Source organism: Leopardus geoffroyi, chromosome C1 (genome assembly GCF_018350155.1).
Source record: "Leopardus geoffroyi isolate Oge1 chromosome C1, O.geoffroyi_Oge1_pat1.0, whole genome shotgun sequence".
In the NCBI taxonomy this organism is placed as follows: Eukaryota; Metazoa; Chordata; class Mammalia; order Carnivora; family Felidae; genus Leopardus; species Leopardus geoffroyi.
Genome location: NC_059328.1, coordinates 139,116,088 through 139,135,021, shown reverse-complemented (window position 1 = coordinate 139,135,021; position 18,934 = coordinate 139,116,088). Strand labels below are relative to the sequence as shown.

Sequence of the window (18,934 nt, the reverse complement as noted above, 5' to 3'; positions counted from 1 at the left end):
TATATCTAGAAACAACAAAAAAACAATTATTTGGGATTATTTGGGATTACTCTTCAGCTCTGGGGAACTCAAGGAAACATCTCACCAGAGGCTCTGCCTAACTTGACTTACTAAATTCACATAATATCATAGATAGCATTTCAACTTGATCCTTTTAGGAACTACTAACAATATGTTTGCTAGTCTGTAAACTTGGAATTTATACCTATTTTGTCCCTTATTTCTCCCACCTTCAACCCTTCCTTTAATTCTATTTTAATCTTTTCCTTGCTGCAAACACTCCAACTGGCAAGAGATAAGTGTGGAAACTAATTCTAGCTGGCTGAAAAACATATATTCTAACCTCAGTTTCATCTTAAAGAATAATGACAAAATGTGGAAACCGCCCACAGATTTCTCCTAAAATATTTCTTGTTTTACAATATTTGACTATTTATCCAATCAAGGACATTTTTCTAACTGAAGAGAGGCAGAGTTCTAATGTTTTGTGCATTCTTACTGTTCTTTGAAAAATGTCAGCCATACTGAGTTAGACACTAAGCAGTAGTAGAATTTGTATTTTTACTTTTACCTAAATTAAAGATTGATAGTGGTATTATTTTCAATTTTTTTTCTTCATCGGAGTTTTTTTTTTGTTTTGTTTTGTTTTTTAAACCAGGAGTTCTCGTCACAAAGTAATACTCCTCTCTGCTGGAACTTCGGAGTTTTGTTTAAAAAAAAAAAAAAAGTCTTGTAAAAATAATGATTGTATGTTTTTCATTTTCAGTCCCATCCACCAATTTTACATAGATTTTGTAGGAGTTCTGTTAGTAAATTTCATCTTTTCTCATGTAAATTGGGTGTTTTTCCAAGCCGATTGTAAAGGTGTTTTTATATTTTTAACAAATTGATATAAATAAAGCTCATTCTGCTCTTTATAGGTATATGTGTTAGAAAGTCTTCTTCATAAGTGTCAATTGTATATTTATAAAGATTTTTATAGATAATATACATCATTTTCAGACACAAAATCAGAGATTTTTAAACATTTTTAAACATTTTTAAAATGTTTTCTCCATAGCACAAATTTCTTTCAAAAATCTTTCTTTCCTACCTTTATTTTTAAAGTTCTACTTATTTTTGGTTTTTCTCTTTCCTTGTCCTTGTCCTTGACCTGTCCTTCCCCCCCCCCCCCACCATAGTACTTGAATTAGTTCATCTTCCTTTAAAACGTCATAACAATACCTTTAAGTTCATTATCCATCCAACTGGACTCACACACCTAACTCATATAGTAAAAAGCTGAACACGAATAAACATGGTGCAATTTGTAACCCCTATCTTTTACTTACTTCCCATTCTTTCTTAGGGCTCCTAGATTGCTGTCGTGACATGACACGACTAGCTAACACAGATCAAGTGGAGGTATTAATGTCAATTTATATATTAAATATTATCTAAGCTAAATTTAATTCTCATGTTTTAGATAAATATTTTAAATAGAACTCTTTAAACAAATACTTGTTTTACCTGGGAGAGGGTTTTTTTTTGCACCAACTAGTTTGGAGCCTATTCATCTGCAGGGTAGGAAAGACTCTTTGTTGTGTCTTTGACCTACTTGGACAATTTTAAAACTAAGTAAATGGGACATATTCTCACCTGTTTTCTCTTGTAAATGCTTTCTTTGGTATACAGTGTTACAGTTCCTGCTCACATTACTAGTGTAGGCTCCATTAAAATTTTTTTCTCCTTGTAACTTTACTGACTCTATTCCCTTGAAAAAGAAGTGTTTGCTCCCCCCCCCCCCGTTTTTTTTGTATGACCTGGTATTTTCTATTTAAAAAGTGAGCATTTGAATCTAATAATTTACAATTCTAGAAATCAGAAGATATCCCTATTCTGCAAAGTTTGCTGGGGTTTTTTGTCTTTGTCTATTATTTTACTTTTTTAATTGTTGTAGTGTGTCTCTGTGCCAAAAATCAGCTTGAGGTATAAAATTACGATTTCTCAGGTCCCTGTGAGCCTTCACCTTTCCCTGGGTATGTATCATGACTTTCTAATTCCCCTCATTTGTACAGTTTCTTTTTAATATCCTAGTCTGTAATCTCTGGCTTCCGAAAAGAGGAAGAAAAAACTAAAGGGACGGAAAGTGGGCACTAGCCTTTTTATTCCCATGGAAGTTATACCTGCAGGAGAAAGAGGGACTTCCAACAATAAGGGGAAATGGAATAATAATGGCAACCTATCTCTTTCTATTTCTGAGGTGAAAAGCCACCATCAACACAAATCCCTGACATTTGGGCAACAGGATCCCTTTGTCACCAGTCTGTCACCATAAGCTATGTGCAAGATGCTCAAGGAACAGGTTCATAGTTGCCTACCATTGGGCTCAGTAGTGGGGGATAGATAGCTGCTACTGAGCAAGGAGCTGAAATTAACCAAAATTATTGGCAATTTGCTTTCCAAGCCTTCCTCTGAATATTAAAAACCGTAAATAGACTCTAGAGTTCCAAAATACTTATATTGGATTCTTCCCTGTACAGTTGCTTTCTAGGTGTGGAGAAGGATTCCTGGTGCTTCCTAGGTTCCATAATCCATTTTCCCATCATCCCCCAGGACATTTCTTCGTTATTAGATATTGCAAGGACAAGTATTCTCTGATTTCATTTTGCTCAATGATCCTTATCCACATGGCTCCTTATTGGCTTTCCAAAGTTTCTGTGATAAATAAGTATTACTTTCTAATGTTAAGTTTTTTTATCTTAAAAATACAGATATATATTAAAAACCTAAGTTGTAGGGGCACCTGAGTGGCTCAATCTGTTAAGCATCGACTTTGGCTCAGGTCATGATCTCATGGTTTGTGGGTTCGAGCCCCACATCAGGCTCTGTGCTGACAACTCAGAGCCTGGAGCCTGCTTCAGCTTCTGTGTCTCCCTCTTTCTCTGCCCCTCCCCCACTCATGTGCGTTTACGCACCAGTGCTCACTCCCTCTCTCGCTCGCTCTCTCTCAAATAAATAAACTTTAAAAAAAATCTCTCTGCCCAATTTCTACTCTTAATAAAAAGTGGACTGTATGTTCTTTAAGACCCCTTTCATTACTAAATCCATGAGTTTATTCCTTGTTTTGTACTTTCACTGCTTTTTCTACTTTTATATTCATATATCTTATTCCAGTCAGACTTTAAGCTTTTTGAGGATAGAGACCAACTTTAATATTTTATCTTTCCCATAGTGCTTCTCATAGGGCCTTGTAATAAGTACCCATTCACTAAATATTTGTTAAATTGAATTGATTGAGAATCTTTGTTATTAGCTTGGTGCTACTTGGTTTTCTCATTATAATACAGGGAGGCAGTTATACATTTATTTATTTAAATAAATATTTAATCATTTTTTTTAGATTGCATTTATCTTCTATTTTGTTTGTAATGTCATTCCAGGTAACAATTTCTATTTAATGGGGTGAAAATATTCCTTTAAGCAGTGTCTGAAACTGAAACCATAATCATTTATACATACATATATATATATATATATATATATATATATATATATATACACACACACACATAGGCACACAAATATGTTGTATAGCCATCTTATTTATGTCTTGAGTCAAATTAGTCGGGAAATGTTAATCACCATGTAATAATACTACCAAAAAAATTATATCTAATTTACACAGCTGACAAGTTGAGTACCTAAAATCTGTGGCATAAAAGGACTTAGTGACTTAAAGCAACAGTATTATTTTGGTGAAACAATGTTTTTTACTTTGAAATATTTATTAAATCAATTCAGTAATTTATTGAGCAGCTTATTCTCAGCTATAGCTGGTGGTTATCAAAGCAAATGTCATAATCTGTGCCTTTGTAAGATTTGATAACTTGAAGTTCTTTTAGATATTACCAGTTACAATTTGGTTTTATCTTATAATACAGAAATTATATCCTGTTACTAATCAGCAAGCTGGGAGATATTTGGTCAATTTACTAAACTTAAAAAAATCTGATTTTTTTTGTTTGAATTGGTGAAATATTACTCAGGCATAAAAAAGAATGAGATCTTGTTATTTGCAACAACATAGATGGACCTAGAGGGTATTATGCTAAGTGAAATTATGCTAAGAGAAAGACATCCCTTATGATTTCACTTATATGTAGAATATAAAAACCAAAACAAGTGAATAAACAACAACAAGATAGAAACAGACCCAGAAATACAGAAAATAAAGTGATGGTTGTCAGAGGGGAAGGGAGTGGTGGGGGGGGGGGGATGTGCAAAATGGGTGAAGGGGAGTAGGAGGTATAGGCTTCCAATTATGGAATGTATAGGAAAGGTACAGCATTTCCTCATGGAGGTGAAAGGTACAGCATTTAGAATATAGTCAATGGTATTGCAATATTGTTGTATGGTGACAGATGGTAGCTACACTTGCAGTGAGCAAAGCATAATGTAAAGACTTCTTGAATCACTATGTTCTCTACTTGGAGCTAATGTAACATTATGTGCCATCTGTAGTTCAATTTAAAAAAAAAAAAAATCTGACTTAAAAGGACTTCCCCAGGAGTTTATCCAAGTTGGTTTTCCCTGAATCATTTCTTATTCTGTTAGTCTCAAAGACAATGATTAGAACCAAACTAAGATGAAGACATTAAGTTGGCTGTGCCTACCTGGTAGATTTATGTTCGCCATCTCTAGGCTGGGAAAACAACCTGACATCTTGCTGAATATTGAGCTCTATTTGGGAATACGTTATTACTGTCATTTATTTCTTTTCTTGTTATGTTTTTACAAGTTAAGAGATTTTCACAATAATCGCTTTTATGTTTTATTGTTGGCCAGAGTTAATTTAAAATGTATGATGTAGAGACAATGACGTATAGAGGCTCTGAGTGAAGGTTGGAGCTGAGGAAGGCATTATGATAAAGAAGAGCTGTAAGTGCCCATTGAAATCTCAGGAGCAGTAAAGGACATGTTTCATAATTTTTAGGAATTAGTCGACATGTAGTTTTTGGAAAGAATAGAAATGGGTAATTACTGTGATAAATAAGCCACCTCAGTTGGTAAGTGGAAGCTGAATATACACATGATTGTATCTTAAATTAATGTAGTCATCCTGCTTTGTTTAACATCTCTTTAAAAGTCTAAAATTCCACATATAGGTTTGCTAAGTATCCATCAAGGAATATATTTTAGTGTTTCACCTTTTAACATTTCTTCTTCAATTAGTGTGAGTTGTAGGGACCATGGAAAATGTAGATAGGCTACTCTGAGCAGGCAGCTTCATGTGACATAATTTTATAATTCCTGTCGTTTTGGTCATTTGTCAACATAGGAACAAATTTCAGTGGTCAGTACCTTTCTGATTTACAATTTAGAAGTGCTCTGGAATTGGTGTGGTGAGAAGCTTTCCACCCTCTGTATGTATCCACCTTTATGTGTATGTCAGAACTGAGTAGTATGACCTAAGAGAGAAGTCAGAGCTACATTGCAATTCACTTATTTGAGCCAATAGTGTAGAGCAGTGAGTCCTAGACCTGGTAGTAGAGCAAAGTTCATCAGAGAACATTCTGTAGACCCAGATTTATGACCAAGACATGCAAATCATGTTTTAGAAGAATTTTCCCAGGCAATTAATGATATTTGGGAAACTTACATAGAGTAAAGCAAATGATTGATTCTTTGTGTATGTTTCTAATTATAGTTTAAGGTTACCCTTGGGTCCAAAACTTCATTAATGCCAGCTGATTTTCCTTTGCCTTTTTAAAATAAAAAAGTGTAATAATTTGTGAGCTTGTACTCTTGTTTTGTGAGAAGAATGCTTTCACTGGACCTACTGCATTTCATTGTACATACCACATTAAAGGTACCTCGCTGGGTGCACAGGGATATAAGAAATAATAAAGAGCAGAATCCCATCATAGATGAATTGGCTATGATCTAACTACCCTTTAGTTTGATTCCACTATACTACATGATCCTGAGGAATGTTGACAGTATAATTAGGTGAGAAGAATGATTAACAGACATTTTATTTTTTTATTACTTATTTATTTTTTTAATGTTTATTTTTGAGAGAGCGAGCGTGAGCAGGGGAGGTGCAGAGAGAGATGGAGACAGATCTGAAGCAGGCTCCAGACTCTCAGCTTTCAGCACAGAGCCCAACATGGGGCTTGAACTCACAAATTGAGAGATAATGATCTGAGCTGAAGCTGGATGCTTAACGGACTGAGCCACCCAGGCACCCCGACATTCAGATACTTTAAAGATGCCTGTTCTGTGTAGCTTTAGCTTTTTCTCTATTGACAGCTAGCTTCTAGTGAAAGTAAAATCTTGGGTAGCATAGCCAGGAAGCCTTTCAAGTTTAGTGCCATAGCTCTGGACATGTAAGAACATCTAGAAGACCGTTAATGAAAAACAAATTATATCTGTTTGTTTGTGTGTCTGTGTGTGTGTGTGTGTGTGTGTGTGTGTGTGTGTGTGTGAGAATATTCCGTGAATGGTATGCTTTATTTGGCTGTTGCGTGAATGAATATTCTGGCTTGAGTAGCTTCATATGTGCACATTTATGCATGGGTAAAATGACATTGATTGTTTTTAGTTATCTGGTTAAGAGTTTTTAGTATCTTCAAGTGTGAAGGTTTTTTTTTTTTTTAAAGTCATTGCCTCATTTGTATTCTGAACCCTTTGGTCTGGTGGTAATATATATAGAGAAAAGGTTATGTAATTAAGAATCAACTTTAACTCTCGCATAAACGTGTACAATAAATAAGGGCAGGTAATTAATTAGGTTAAATATCTATTCACCAAGACCAATGCATGGAAACATTAAGTAAATAGGAAGAAAAAGTGTGGTTTTTGTTTAAGAAAAAAAATTTTTTTTCTGCTTTACTGCTCTTCACAGGGTATCTGGTAGCTTCTCTGCATTTTTTAGGCTGTGAGGTCATCACATCCTCAACAGTGTTTGAAGCAGGTGGCCTTGGGCAAAAAAGTACCTTCCATCTGTGGATATTGGCAATAAATTCCTCTGATAACAATCTCATATGGTACACTTAACTGCTCAAGAGATCAGTGTCTAGGGAAGTGGACAAATTAACACAGGCCTAAGTTGCTCAGGTTTTATAAAAACAACCCTAGGGGCGCCTGGGTGGCGCAGTCGGTTAAGCGTCCGACTTCAGCCAGGTCACGATCTCGCGGTCCGTGAGTTCGAGCCCCGCGTCAGGCTCTGGGCTGATGGCTCAGAGCCTGGAGCCTGCTTCCGATTCTGTGTCTCCCTCTCTCTCTGTTCCTCCCCCGTTCATGCTCTGTCTCTCTCTGTCCCAAAAATAAATAAACGTTGAACAAAAAAAAAAAAAAAAAAAAAAAACCCATTGTCATTTACCAGCAATTCTACAGGCATGTTCTGTGACACTATTCCAGTTTTTTTCCAACGCTATATATCAGAATAATATTTTTGGCACTAAAAGGGGGGAGGGGCGGATACTACCCCTAAAGATTCAGATCTATTGCCCTGGGATTTTTTTTTTTTTTTTTTTTTTAATGACCATTCATCCATTTTGCTCATGTCTACCTGAATACTACTTGTTCTTTGCCATTGACCACCCACTTGGCATCATAGTAACTGACACAGCCTAACAGTGCCACACCATTAGTGCTTTTCTCATCTTGTCATTGGAACTGTGAGACTGTAATCTTCAGTTAGCACCATTATTTAGCTGGCTTCATCAGAGCAAATGTTTGTCCTATCTCCTGAATCAAGCACATCTTATTGTTCTTTTTATATTAAGTGCTTTTCATGTTGTTTGATACCAGTCTGAGACTGGTACTAGGTTAATAACTATTTTCCAAAGTATTTTTTAGACACTAATTTTTACTTTTAATTTTTTTTAGCCTAGGGATTTTAATTTTTCCCAAGAAATCTTGACGAATCAAAAACTGCTTGTAAAAACATTGTCTTCTATGCTGTTAAAGCATATATATCAAAACAATTTTAAAATTCTTTGCAGGACAGATTTTTGGGTTTCTTTTAAATCAGGGGACAACATGTAAATGTAAAACATCCAGGCAACCAAAAGAATCTCTCAAGTAGATCACAGAATGTATACTGTTTTGGAATGTCCTCCAAAGTCTTTCTGAATTATCAGATGATAGGACAAAACCTTTGTTACTTTTCAGTAACTAGAGGAAAGAAAAATTCTTCTCACTTTCTTATTCTACTTGTGGTTTATGTTCAGTGGTCTATTTTTCTATCTAATAGGAAGCTTTCTAGCTTATTTGTTTATTTACCGTGATAAAAATCCCTTGGCTTCCTGGTGTCTTTCCTATTCCAAATTCTCCTGTTTTGATAACCCTTAGATAACTATTTAAGTGTGATCCTTAGATACTGTTTACCTTTAGGCTTAGCTTGGTTTGAAGAGATGTTTTCTATACCCATAGATTTCTTTACCTTCTGTGGTCTCATCAGTTTTACCAGGTCTGATGTGGAATGCAAAGTAATCAAGTCAATCTTCTCAGTAGTACACAAAATACGGTTTGGGAACTAGCAAGAGGAGCATCATCTGGGAACTTAACAGAAATGCAAATTCTCAACCACTACCCCAGACCTATTAAATCTGAAACTCTGGGGATGCTGCCTAGCAATCATCTCTTCCAGGTGTTGAATAGCTTCTTACAATTAGTGATTTGAGGTCTTTGGGATCCATGTAACTATAGACTGATCTGCCCATAATTTCTTTTTATTATACCAGTATTTAAAACTGTATTATTTTGTATTGAGCAAAACTCAGTGAATGTATACCATTGAAGTATGCTCTCATAGTTCTGAGGTACCTTAGTTGAAGTTGCACTTGACATTTATTGCATTGTCAAAGAAGTACTGTCACAGAAATTGTTTAGAACAAGACGATGTGCTTCTGCACCCCTCTCATCCTCATTTTGGTTCTTCTCTAATGTAATGTGATAATTTAGAAAGGGTACTGTGTTCACTGTGCATGGGATTTGACAGCATGGCATATCAAGTAAACCATTTAATTTAACCCCCACAGTACCCAGTGAGCTAGATAATAGTTTTATCTCAATTTTGCAGAGGAGAAAACTAGGACTTAGGAAAGTTAATTTGCAAAAGTGACACCACAGAACAAGAACCCAAATCTAGGCCTGCTAGTAACAAAGCTCTTTAAGGACACATATTGCTACCAATTTCATTTCTCTAGTTCTCCTTTTCCTTGGCTCTTTCTGAATTTGCGTTTATCTTAAATTTGATATAAATGGTCTTTACCATTTACTTCTCCTTATTCACAGTTCTAATTTGAATAATGTTCTTAAATATATGTGTGTGTGTGTGTGTGTGTGTATATATATATATATATATATATATATATATATATATATTTAGTTTCATCACTTGTGACTTTCTAAGAAAAACTAAAAATTTCTAGAAAAATTCTGGTATCTTCATATTCACTTCTTATACCTTTACTTTTTTCTGGTTTAATTTCAAAAATGGAAATCTTTTCATATATTCAGTAAAAGGTTTAAAGTATTGCCAAATTTTTCAGACATGCTAAAATGCATCTAGCATTTTCAAGTTTGAAATGAGTAAGGAGAATATTCCAAATCATGGCAAAATTACAAATTAGAAAAGGAAAAGTGTAGCTATTGACTAGTAATTTTAATCTTCATTTGGAATAAATATTCCTCCTAAACCTCAAGGTTTAATTGAAGGCAGTAAATAAAATTTGAAATATACAACCCTAATTCCAGAAAGAATATTTTGCTAATTTTTTTAATGTTACTAGCAAGCTGTCAGTCACTTATAAAAAGATAAAGATTCCTGATGTCTTTGTCTAACAATAATTGACGTTAGCTTCTTTTGAATCACCAGACATACAGCTTTATATGCTTTGCAACTTGATTTAAAAATTATTTCTTAAAAAATTTTCATGTACTTTATCTTTTGTTAATCTTGTAAGTTCTCTGTTAAATGAATTTCATAAATAATTTAACTATATTTTAACCATTTTGAAATTCCATTGCTGTGACACTACCATGAGATATACTGCATATATTTTACTTGAATTAGAGAATAAGTCATTCTGTATTTTTATAATTTATTATTCTTTTATACTTGGCAGTTTTTTTTAGAGTCATGGCATGTAATTGCTAAAAAATTTGAAACTTAGCTAAGAAGTTGATTTAACCTGGCTTTGGCTTCTTTTTGGCAGCTAGTTTACCTGTGGACATCCTCCACTACCTAGCATGTATTCATTTATCAAATACTTTTCTTGAAAACCAGTTGTATGCCAACATTGTACTGGCTGGTTTGGATACAATGATAGGCATAATTTCTGAGCCCTTCTTTTAAGGAGACTGTGACCCAGCGGAGCAAACATATAAGTAAGCACAGAGTTAGTTATATCACACTGTGTGATGATTAAATTTTATGAAAGGAGAAGATAGCATATATCCTGAAAGCATTTGACAGACACATCCCCTCAGACTTTACCCAGAGTAGGAGTATATAGGGGTATCACAGGAACGTATTCCAGAGGTTGGTATGAAGCAGGATACAAGAATTGTTGAATGTTCAGACAGAATATTAATAGAAGGAGCTAGTAAGTTAAACTGAGAAGCTAGTCATTCAGAGCATTCCATTTATTTATTTATTTATTTATTTATTTATTTATTTATTTATTTTTAACGTTTATTCATTTTTGAAAGATGGAGAGAGACAGAGCATGAGTGGGGGAGGGGCAGAGAGAGAGAGAGGGAGACACAGAATCTGAAGCAAGCTCTAGGCTCTGAGCTGTCTGAGCCACGTGGGGCTCGAACCCATGGACCCCAGGATCATGACCTGAGCAAAGTCAGATGCTTAACTGACTGAGCCATCCAGGCACTCCATTCCTTTTATTTTTTTTTTTAACTTTTATTTTAAATTTTGTTTAAATGTTTTTATTTATTTTTGAGAAAGAGAGAGAGAGAGCACAAGGAGGGGAGTGGCAGAGAGAGGGAGACACATAACCTGAAGCAGGGTCCAGGCTCCAAGCTGTCAGCACAGAGTCCAACGCAGGGCTTGAACTCGTGAACCACAAGATCATGATCTGAGCTGAAGTGAGACACTTAACTGACTGAGCCACTCAGGTGCTCCCAGACCCTTCCTTTTAAATGGTGTTAGAGAATTTGGAATTCAGAATTTGGGGGCTTGGGGGGAACTGAGGGGTTTTTATGTGAAAGTGGTATCACTAATGAGTATAAGAGTTGGAGACCGATAAAAAAGTTGCTATAGATTTCTGGTCTAGAAATGATGTTGATGTAAAATGGGATCGAAGCAGCTAGTGACAGAAGTGGATTGGGTTGAAATTCTTCAGGCAGTGTAATAGGCCAGTTGTTACTCCAGCATCTGAGATTGAAAACTGGTGCGTTCACTCTAGCAGAACATAATTTGAGAGGAAGGTCCACTGGAAGCTAAAGAAATAATATGAGAGTAAGCCATTCTTTGGAATTACCCATTTCACTGCTCCTTGAAATAGTATCAGTAAGTAATAGTAGGTTGTACCAAAATTCCTACAATTAAATAATTAGAGTCACCCAGGTTCCACCAATATGAGTAATAGTCATGCATAGACATTCAGCTCTTCTTACCCTTTGTCTAGTCCTACTATTTTAGAATAGCAAATAAAATCATATTATAGAAAGCAAAGTAGGAAGTGGAAGTAGTCCCTGGATGCACTGGTATAATTTGAAGAGAAATTCAACCAAGCATACTCTAATAATCAATTTTCAGATAATCAGGATTTAGTTGTACCACTATTATTCATTTCATTTTTTGTCATTAAGCAGTTGGGGGAAAAAAACTTTAAAATTAGAATTGTCTTTTTCTTAAATTTTTATTTTGAAATTATTATAGACTCACAGAAGTTGCAAAAGTAGTACTTAGAGTCCTGTAAACCGGTTTCATCCAGCTGCTGTTAAGGGTGACCTCTCATGTAACTCTGTATATAGAGTTATACATATAACTCTCGTATAACTATAATACAATATCAAAATCAGGAAATTAATATTGCTCTAATATTGTTAACTGGACTATGGGTCTTATTTGATTTTTAAGCAGATTTTACTTGCACTGATTTTTGTATGTCTGTATAATTCTCTGTGATTTGATCCCATGTATAGATTTGTGTGACCACCACCTCAATAAAGATACACAACTGTTCCACCATTACAGAGTAACTCTCCATGCAACCTTTTGTAGTTATACTCACCCCTGCAACCTTGACTCTGTCTCTTAGCCACTACCACTCTGTTCTTAATCTCTTGTCATTTCAGTTGTACCAGTGGATCTTGGGACTCCTTCAACTTCCCTTTGTGCTTTATTTTATTTACTATTCCGAAATAGTAGGACTAGACAAAGTGTAAGAGGAACTAAATATCTATACATGGCTATTAATCATTTTAGTACCAAATGTAAGCTTGGGTGACTACAATTACTGTAGAAGTTTTTAGTACAAATTATTATTCACATTGTTTCGAGAATGTTGTTTAAGTGGAATCAGAAAATATGTAATTTTCTTTTGAGGTTGGCTTTTTTTTTTTTTTTTTTTTTACTATGGGTAATAAATACTGTTGAGATCCATGTATGTTGTTGCATGTATCAGTAGTTACTCCTCTTTTTTTGCTCAAGTATATTCCCTTATATGGATGGATGTTTGAGTTTGTTAAATTCTGTTGACTCATTGGAGAACATCTGTATTGTTGCCAGTTTGAGGGTTATTATGAGTAAATTTGTAATGAGCATTCATATCACAAGGCTTTAGGTTGAATATAAGTTTTCATTTCTCTGGGATAAATACCCAAGAGTACAGTTGCTTGCTGTGTTGCATGGTAAGAATATATTTAGGTTTTTAAGAAACTGCCAGCAAGAAACTTTGCAGAGTGGCTGTAACCAGTTTGCATTCTCACCAGTAGTTATGTGAAAAATCCAGTTTCTCTGCATCCTCACCAGCATTTGGTGTTACCTCACTTTTTTTATTTTAGCTGTTCTAACAGATATGTATTGATATTTCATTATGGTTTTAATTTGCATTTTCCAAATGGCTAATAATGTTAAACATCTTTCACTTGTTTATTTGCCATCCCTATATCCTCTTCAGTGGAATGTCTGTTTATGTCTTTTGCAGATTTTTCTAATTGGATTGTTTCTTTTTTGTTGAATTTTGAAGATGCTTTATATATTGGTCCTTTGTCAAATATGTGGATTACAAATATTTCCTGTCATGCTCTAAAGCTTGTTTTTTGTCTATTAAATTAGAATTGTTTTTTTAAAATATTCTTTGTTATGAAGTGCAGATTTGACTATTATTTGGAGGGGCAAAATGTATTAAAATTAATCTTTTGACTAAGATTTAATTTACAGCAAGGTAGGCACTGAAGTACTGTGTGTGTTTCTTTCATGAATGATCCCCAAAAGAAGACAAATGCATGCTTTTAATGGTTTACTTGAATTATATTTGATACAAGGAGGCAGATTGGACACCTACCTATGACCTCAGACATTTTACTTAGCTTTCATGAGCATTGTTTTCTTAATCCATGAAATGGGGAAAATATTTTTTAATTCAGTGATAGTTTGAAATAGCTATTATAGCCCTAAAAACAAAAGCATATTGTAAAAGCTCTCCCCCACTTTTTAAAAATTCAGTCCTCATTTTCTAGTAGGCAATTATTTCATGTTTTTTTGTGAGTTCAGATGTTGACTTACAGATCTTTTTCATAGTCAAGAGTATCTTAAACCACAGTGAGGCTGTCATTTCATTTTGCTGAAAGGGTTTTCTAAACCCCACATACAACTCTGATTTAAGGGAAAAAATAATAAAGTAAGTAGAATCAAGTAAAAATAATTAATGTAAAGATGCTCAAACAAGGTGCCTTGCATGGACATTAGGCTGATAGAAGGTGCCTTTTAGGGATTAGGTGCCTTCTAGGGGCAGCTGAGAAGACTAATTTTCCTCTAAGAAAAAATATTCTTAAAGGTTAAGACAGCAGTTGATGACTCTGTTTTTGAGTTTCCAGTTTGGGAGCTTGGCACCAGAAGCCAGAGTTTAGGCCCTGGCTACATAGCTTATACAATAAAAGGAAGACAGATTTTCTTGCTATTTATCTGTCATAGCCTTTCTCAGATGTTATCCTGTTAGCATTTCCAGGGAAGCATAAAACAGCATTCCAGGGGTTGGCATCTAATTGTCAGTATGTGAAATTAAAAATATGAGTTAATGAGTTATTAAATGAGGTATATACGAAGCACTTATAACAGTTCCTGGTATATAAGTAAACACTGCTTAAGTTCTTATCACCAGACTAGTAAAGGATTGCTATTGGAAGTCAATGTGAAGAAAATTAGTTCTTTTAACCAAAAGTATTTATCTGTGAATATGTTGCCCTAAAGAAGAATTTTACAAAAGTTATCTTTTTCTTAATAGTATATATATTTTTCATTCCTGCTATCATTCCCAACTTTATTTGGACATTATGCTAAAATGCATCTAATTTTGAAATATACTCAGTTTGGGGATACTGGCAATTAAGTGGAAATCTTTTTTAATGTAATTTGATTATGGGTAAAGAGAAATACAGGCAATTATGGATGTTCAGAGAAGATGCATTTTACCTACTCTCTAATGATTGTGTATGGTTGGTGAATGGAGCAAGAAAGCAAAGGTTTTGTGGAATGTGATGATCCTGTGGGATGGATGGGGAGGGAAACATTCTGTATGAAGGAAGCCCATAATTAAAAAAAAAAAAAAAGTTAAGGGATGTGAATAGTAGATTGAAGAGAAATGGAGTAGTAGTCTGTAAGAAAGAAAAAATTGACATACATTAAGGTATGAGTTTGAAGTGTATAGCATGATGGTTTGATTTACATATACTGTGAAATGATTATCACACTAGGTTTAGCCCAAATTTTTTGAAGTTTGAGAAATTGGACATTTTCATGTTTTCATGTTTTAAAACTTGTGTTTATTTTGATTCTATGATAGTAAATTCTTACATAATCTTTTCAAGCCAGTAATGTTTTGTATTCATGCTAATTTTTTTTTTTAAGGATTTCAGTTTGTTGAAATGAGCAGTCGTAAATCAAAGAGTAACAACTTAATACATGCAGAGCTCCTTTCACAGGTTAGTATTTTCGTTAATCCTAAGGTCTCTTAACATGCAACGCTGATCAGAGAATTGTCATCTTCTTAACTGGAATTCTCCCTTTAACGTGAAGGGAGAACATAACTCCCTTTCCATTCAAAAGGGTAGAATGTCTTACACTACGTTTATTTATTCTTTGTAATAAGTCTTTGGATAGTTGGAGTGCTAACTTGACTTCTGCCTTCCCAAATGTCTTCTAATTTCCATCTACTTTAATGTAATCTTCAGAGTTTTGTACTTCTTTGTTAAATTTATTCCTCTTTTACTTCTTGTGATGCTGTTATAAATGGGAGTTTTTTAATTTTTTTTTACTTGTTCATTGTTAGTGTATCTAAGTGAAATTGATTTTTGTATATTACTCTTGTTTCCTATAGCCTTGCCAGACTTATTAGTTCTAATAGTTTTTAGTGTATTCTTTAGTTTTTTAATATATAAGATCATGTCATCTGCAAATATAGTTTTACTTCTTCCTTTTCAGTCTGGTTGACTTTAATTTTTTTTATTGTCTAATAGCCCCAACTAGAACTTTCAGTGCAATATTGAGTAAAAGTGAAAAGAACATTCTTGTTTCATTTTTTATATTTGGGAAATACATTCAGTCTTTCACAATTGATATGATGTTAGCTATAGTTTTTGTAGGTGCCCTTAATCAGATTGAGGATGCTGTCTTTTTTCCTGGTATGTTGGGTGTTTTTATCATGAAAATTTAATATTAAGTGCATACTGTATTCCAATGGTGAGTATACATGTATGTGTGTCTCCCTTAAGGAATATAGTAGGGAGTGGGTATAATAACTGCTCTGGTATTTCTATTTATCTGGCTTGGCCAGAACTGTGTGTTTTTCTAATAAAAACTAAATGTAAGTTATTGGCATCCCTTCATATAAGACCTTACTTTCTTTTTGGAAGGAAAACGTTTAACTCTGTTTCAAAGAAAGTTTTTAGCTGAAGTATAATTTACGTATCCTAGTAAAGTGCACAAATCTACATACAGTTCAGTTTCTGTACATGTATACACCTATTTAACCTTCATCTCAGATCACTTGAGATTTTTGAACCTTTCACTGTTCACTACAGCTTCACTTCACTTTACCCCTTAGATGTTATACATAGTTCTTGCCTTTCTATTAGACTTTAATGAAGTTTGACAAAGAAAAAAAAAGTGAGGTTTATCTTTTGATTTCTAATGATCTTACGTAAGTAGAGAAATAAGCATTATGTTTAGTTGAGTCTCTGTAGATGCTCATTTAAGTGTTTTATAGGTATCAGCTGTTACCTATACAATACCTGTGTTATATTACAGATGACTGCCTTATTTAAGAACAGGCCTTATTGAGAACAGGCCTGCCAGAAAACTGTTTCATTGTTTCAATTTTGTATATTAAAAAAATTAACATTTAGAAAAGGCTAACTTTAAAATCCATGTAGTTGACTTCTGGCATCACTCCTTATTCTTTCCTCTTCTTATACAATGATAATATGGATTATTTTATCTCTACTGAATAATTTGCTTTGCTTAGCCTCTGGTACATGTAAACAGGACTCAGATTTATCTTTTTGGTACATGAAGGATCGGTCCAATGTTGTCAGTGTGGGAGAAGCAAATAATCTTGGAAGCTTCTTTCTTCTGATGATGGGACCAAATCTGAAATAGCCTCTTAAGACTTTTGTCCCTGAAAGACCTCTGTAGTAGCAGCAGATTCAGAAACAGAATGCCTTTAATGGTCTATATTTTTAAAAATTATGCTAGATTGTCTGACATAATTTTTTAAAACCCAGTCTAAGCCCTTTTTTCTAAGGCAAACTCAAAATTTAGGTCCTTACAAGATTTTTTTTCTTAATTCATTCCAATGATTCTTCATTTTATAGGTGTAGATGAACACAATTTCTTCCATGTAATTGAGCATTTCCTTATATGCTGAATTACTGCTTTTTTCAATATGTCATTTCTTCCCAATTTATTTGCAGTGTTTCTTCAGGCATGGGTCATGCTTCTTTAGTAGTAGGATGTTCTGAATCTAATAGGTCCTCAATAAGTATATAGACTTTTAAACTTTATTTTCTCAAATCCTGACTGTCATGATAGATGTAGATGGATAGGGCTTGAACTAAGCCAGTTTAGATGTGTTTGGTCTCTAGAGATTGGGGTGTGGTTCATGAGCATTATTAGATGACATTACGTTATTCGATTCTTTTGGGTCTTTGTTCCTTGGCTGATACGTTATGTAGAAAGTGAAGCAATCATTCATTCACATGCAGTAAAACAGCCCTCCAATTGCTGATGTGGCTAAAGTAATTCTCTTGTTGGATTTCACAAGTAAATTCTCATCTTTCTTCTGGGACTTGGGATAATAAAAAGAAAAAGAAAAAAAAAACACTAATTTTACAACTCATGAAAATGGTACCAGAACTCTTGAACACAAGCTATTTATGGAGGGTTAAATAAATTGATTAATACCTAATTCTGACTGCTATAAATGTGTATTCTCAGTCATTTTGATTTCATGAATAACATTTTCATTTGTATTTACTCACTTCTTTAAATCAGGTACAAAGAGTTTTACGGGAAAGATTTTGTCATCAAAGCCCACATAGTAACTTATTTGGAGTACAAGTACAATACAAGTAAGTTTAGCTATCCCTTTTTCTACTTAAAGATGCCCTTTAGGTTTTTCAAAAACCTACATAGATTTTACGTTACCTTACATGGATTTTATCTTGAATATGGCTAACATTTTTATAGAGATAAAAAATTTTGCTTTTATACAGAAGCACTGAATATTATAAAGCAAGAGCAGATATAAATGTTTTCATAACAGGAAAGCTCCTTAACTTTGAATCTTTTGTTGTTTCTGTCATCTGGTATTATGGAGACAAATTCTGAGGTCTTGTACCTGATTCTCGAGTGCCAGCTGTGGAGTGAAAGGTTCCAAGAATTGCCACTGTTGTCCCTTGTCCCATATCATCATAAAGCCAAGATATTTCACACTTAACTTGGTTTCCTCTTGAAGTTTCTAGAGATTCGTATGGACTTACTATCTCTTCCTGTGTTTTTCTGTGTAGGACTATATACAGCATAAGTCAAGTGCCAAGTGGGAGAGAAAAAGGGAATGCCTATTTTCTGTGCATATTCATATTCAGCTTTTAAAAAGTATTATCTAGCAAGTTATTCTAGCTTCCTTTTTAAATGTTGGCTATCTATGTCATTTCAGACACTTAATTGAGCTGCTAAAAAGAACTGCTATCCATGGAGAAAGTAACTCTGTTCTCATTATTGGGCCCCGAGGATCAGGAAAGACCACGGTAAAACTATTGATTTCTGGTATTTCCTTTGCTTCTGTAGACATGTGATGATTCTTCCAGCCAATACCGGAAATATCTTTTATTTTCATTATTTTGTTAATTTTTCTTTTGTTTTTTTCTTTAAATAATAGAAGACCTGCAAAGCCTTAAAACTTAGGGTGGTATATTTGAATTGAGCATATCCTTTTTACCTTACTTTCCTCCTCAGTAACAAATTTTCATTTGATGTTTTCCCATTGTCTTTTGTCCTTGAAGAATTAGTGATTGCCAGGGGCACCTGGGTGGCGGAGTCGGTTGAGCGTCCGACTTCAGCCAGGTCACGATCTCGCGGTCCGGGAGTTCGAGCCCCGCGTCGGGCTCTGGGCTGATGGCTCAGAGCCTGGAGCCTGTTTCCGATTCTGTGTTTCCCTCTCTCTCTGCCCCTCCCCCGTTCATGCTCTGTCTCTCTCTGTCC

General features: G+C 34.4%; 1 protein-coding gene across 12 annotated transcripts in view; it reads left to right on the top strand.

The window, feature by feature from the left end:
• The window catches only part of ORC4 (origin recognition complex subunit 4), an 82,502-nt gene that overhangs the window by 24,445 nt on the left and 39,123 nt on the right, over positions 1-18,934 (top strand). For 6 of the 12 annotated variants that reach the window (XM_045479740.1, XM_045479738.1, XM_045479742.1 and 3 more), the window contains 3 exons: positions 15,083-15,156; positions 17,726-17,802; positions 18,390-18,480. The exons of 1 other annotated variant lie outside the window; for it this stretch is intronic. In XM_045479740.1, coding sequence (XP_045335696.1) covers positions 15,100-15,156; positions 17,726-17,802; positions 18,390-18,480 — 225 coding nt within the window. In that variant the 5' untranslated portion in view covers positions 15,083-15,099. Of the gene's footprint in view, positions 1-12,423; positions 12,448-15,082; positions 15,157-15,213; positions 15,282-17,725; positions 17,803-18,389; positions 18,481-18,934 lie in introns of those variants that run through there. 5 more of the 12 variants (XM_045479744.1, XM_045479743.1, XM_045479741.1 and 2 more) reach the window with 4 other exon arrangements.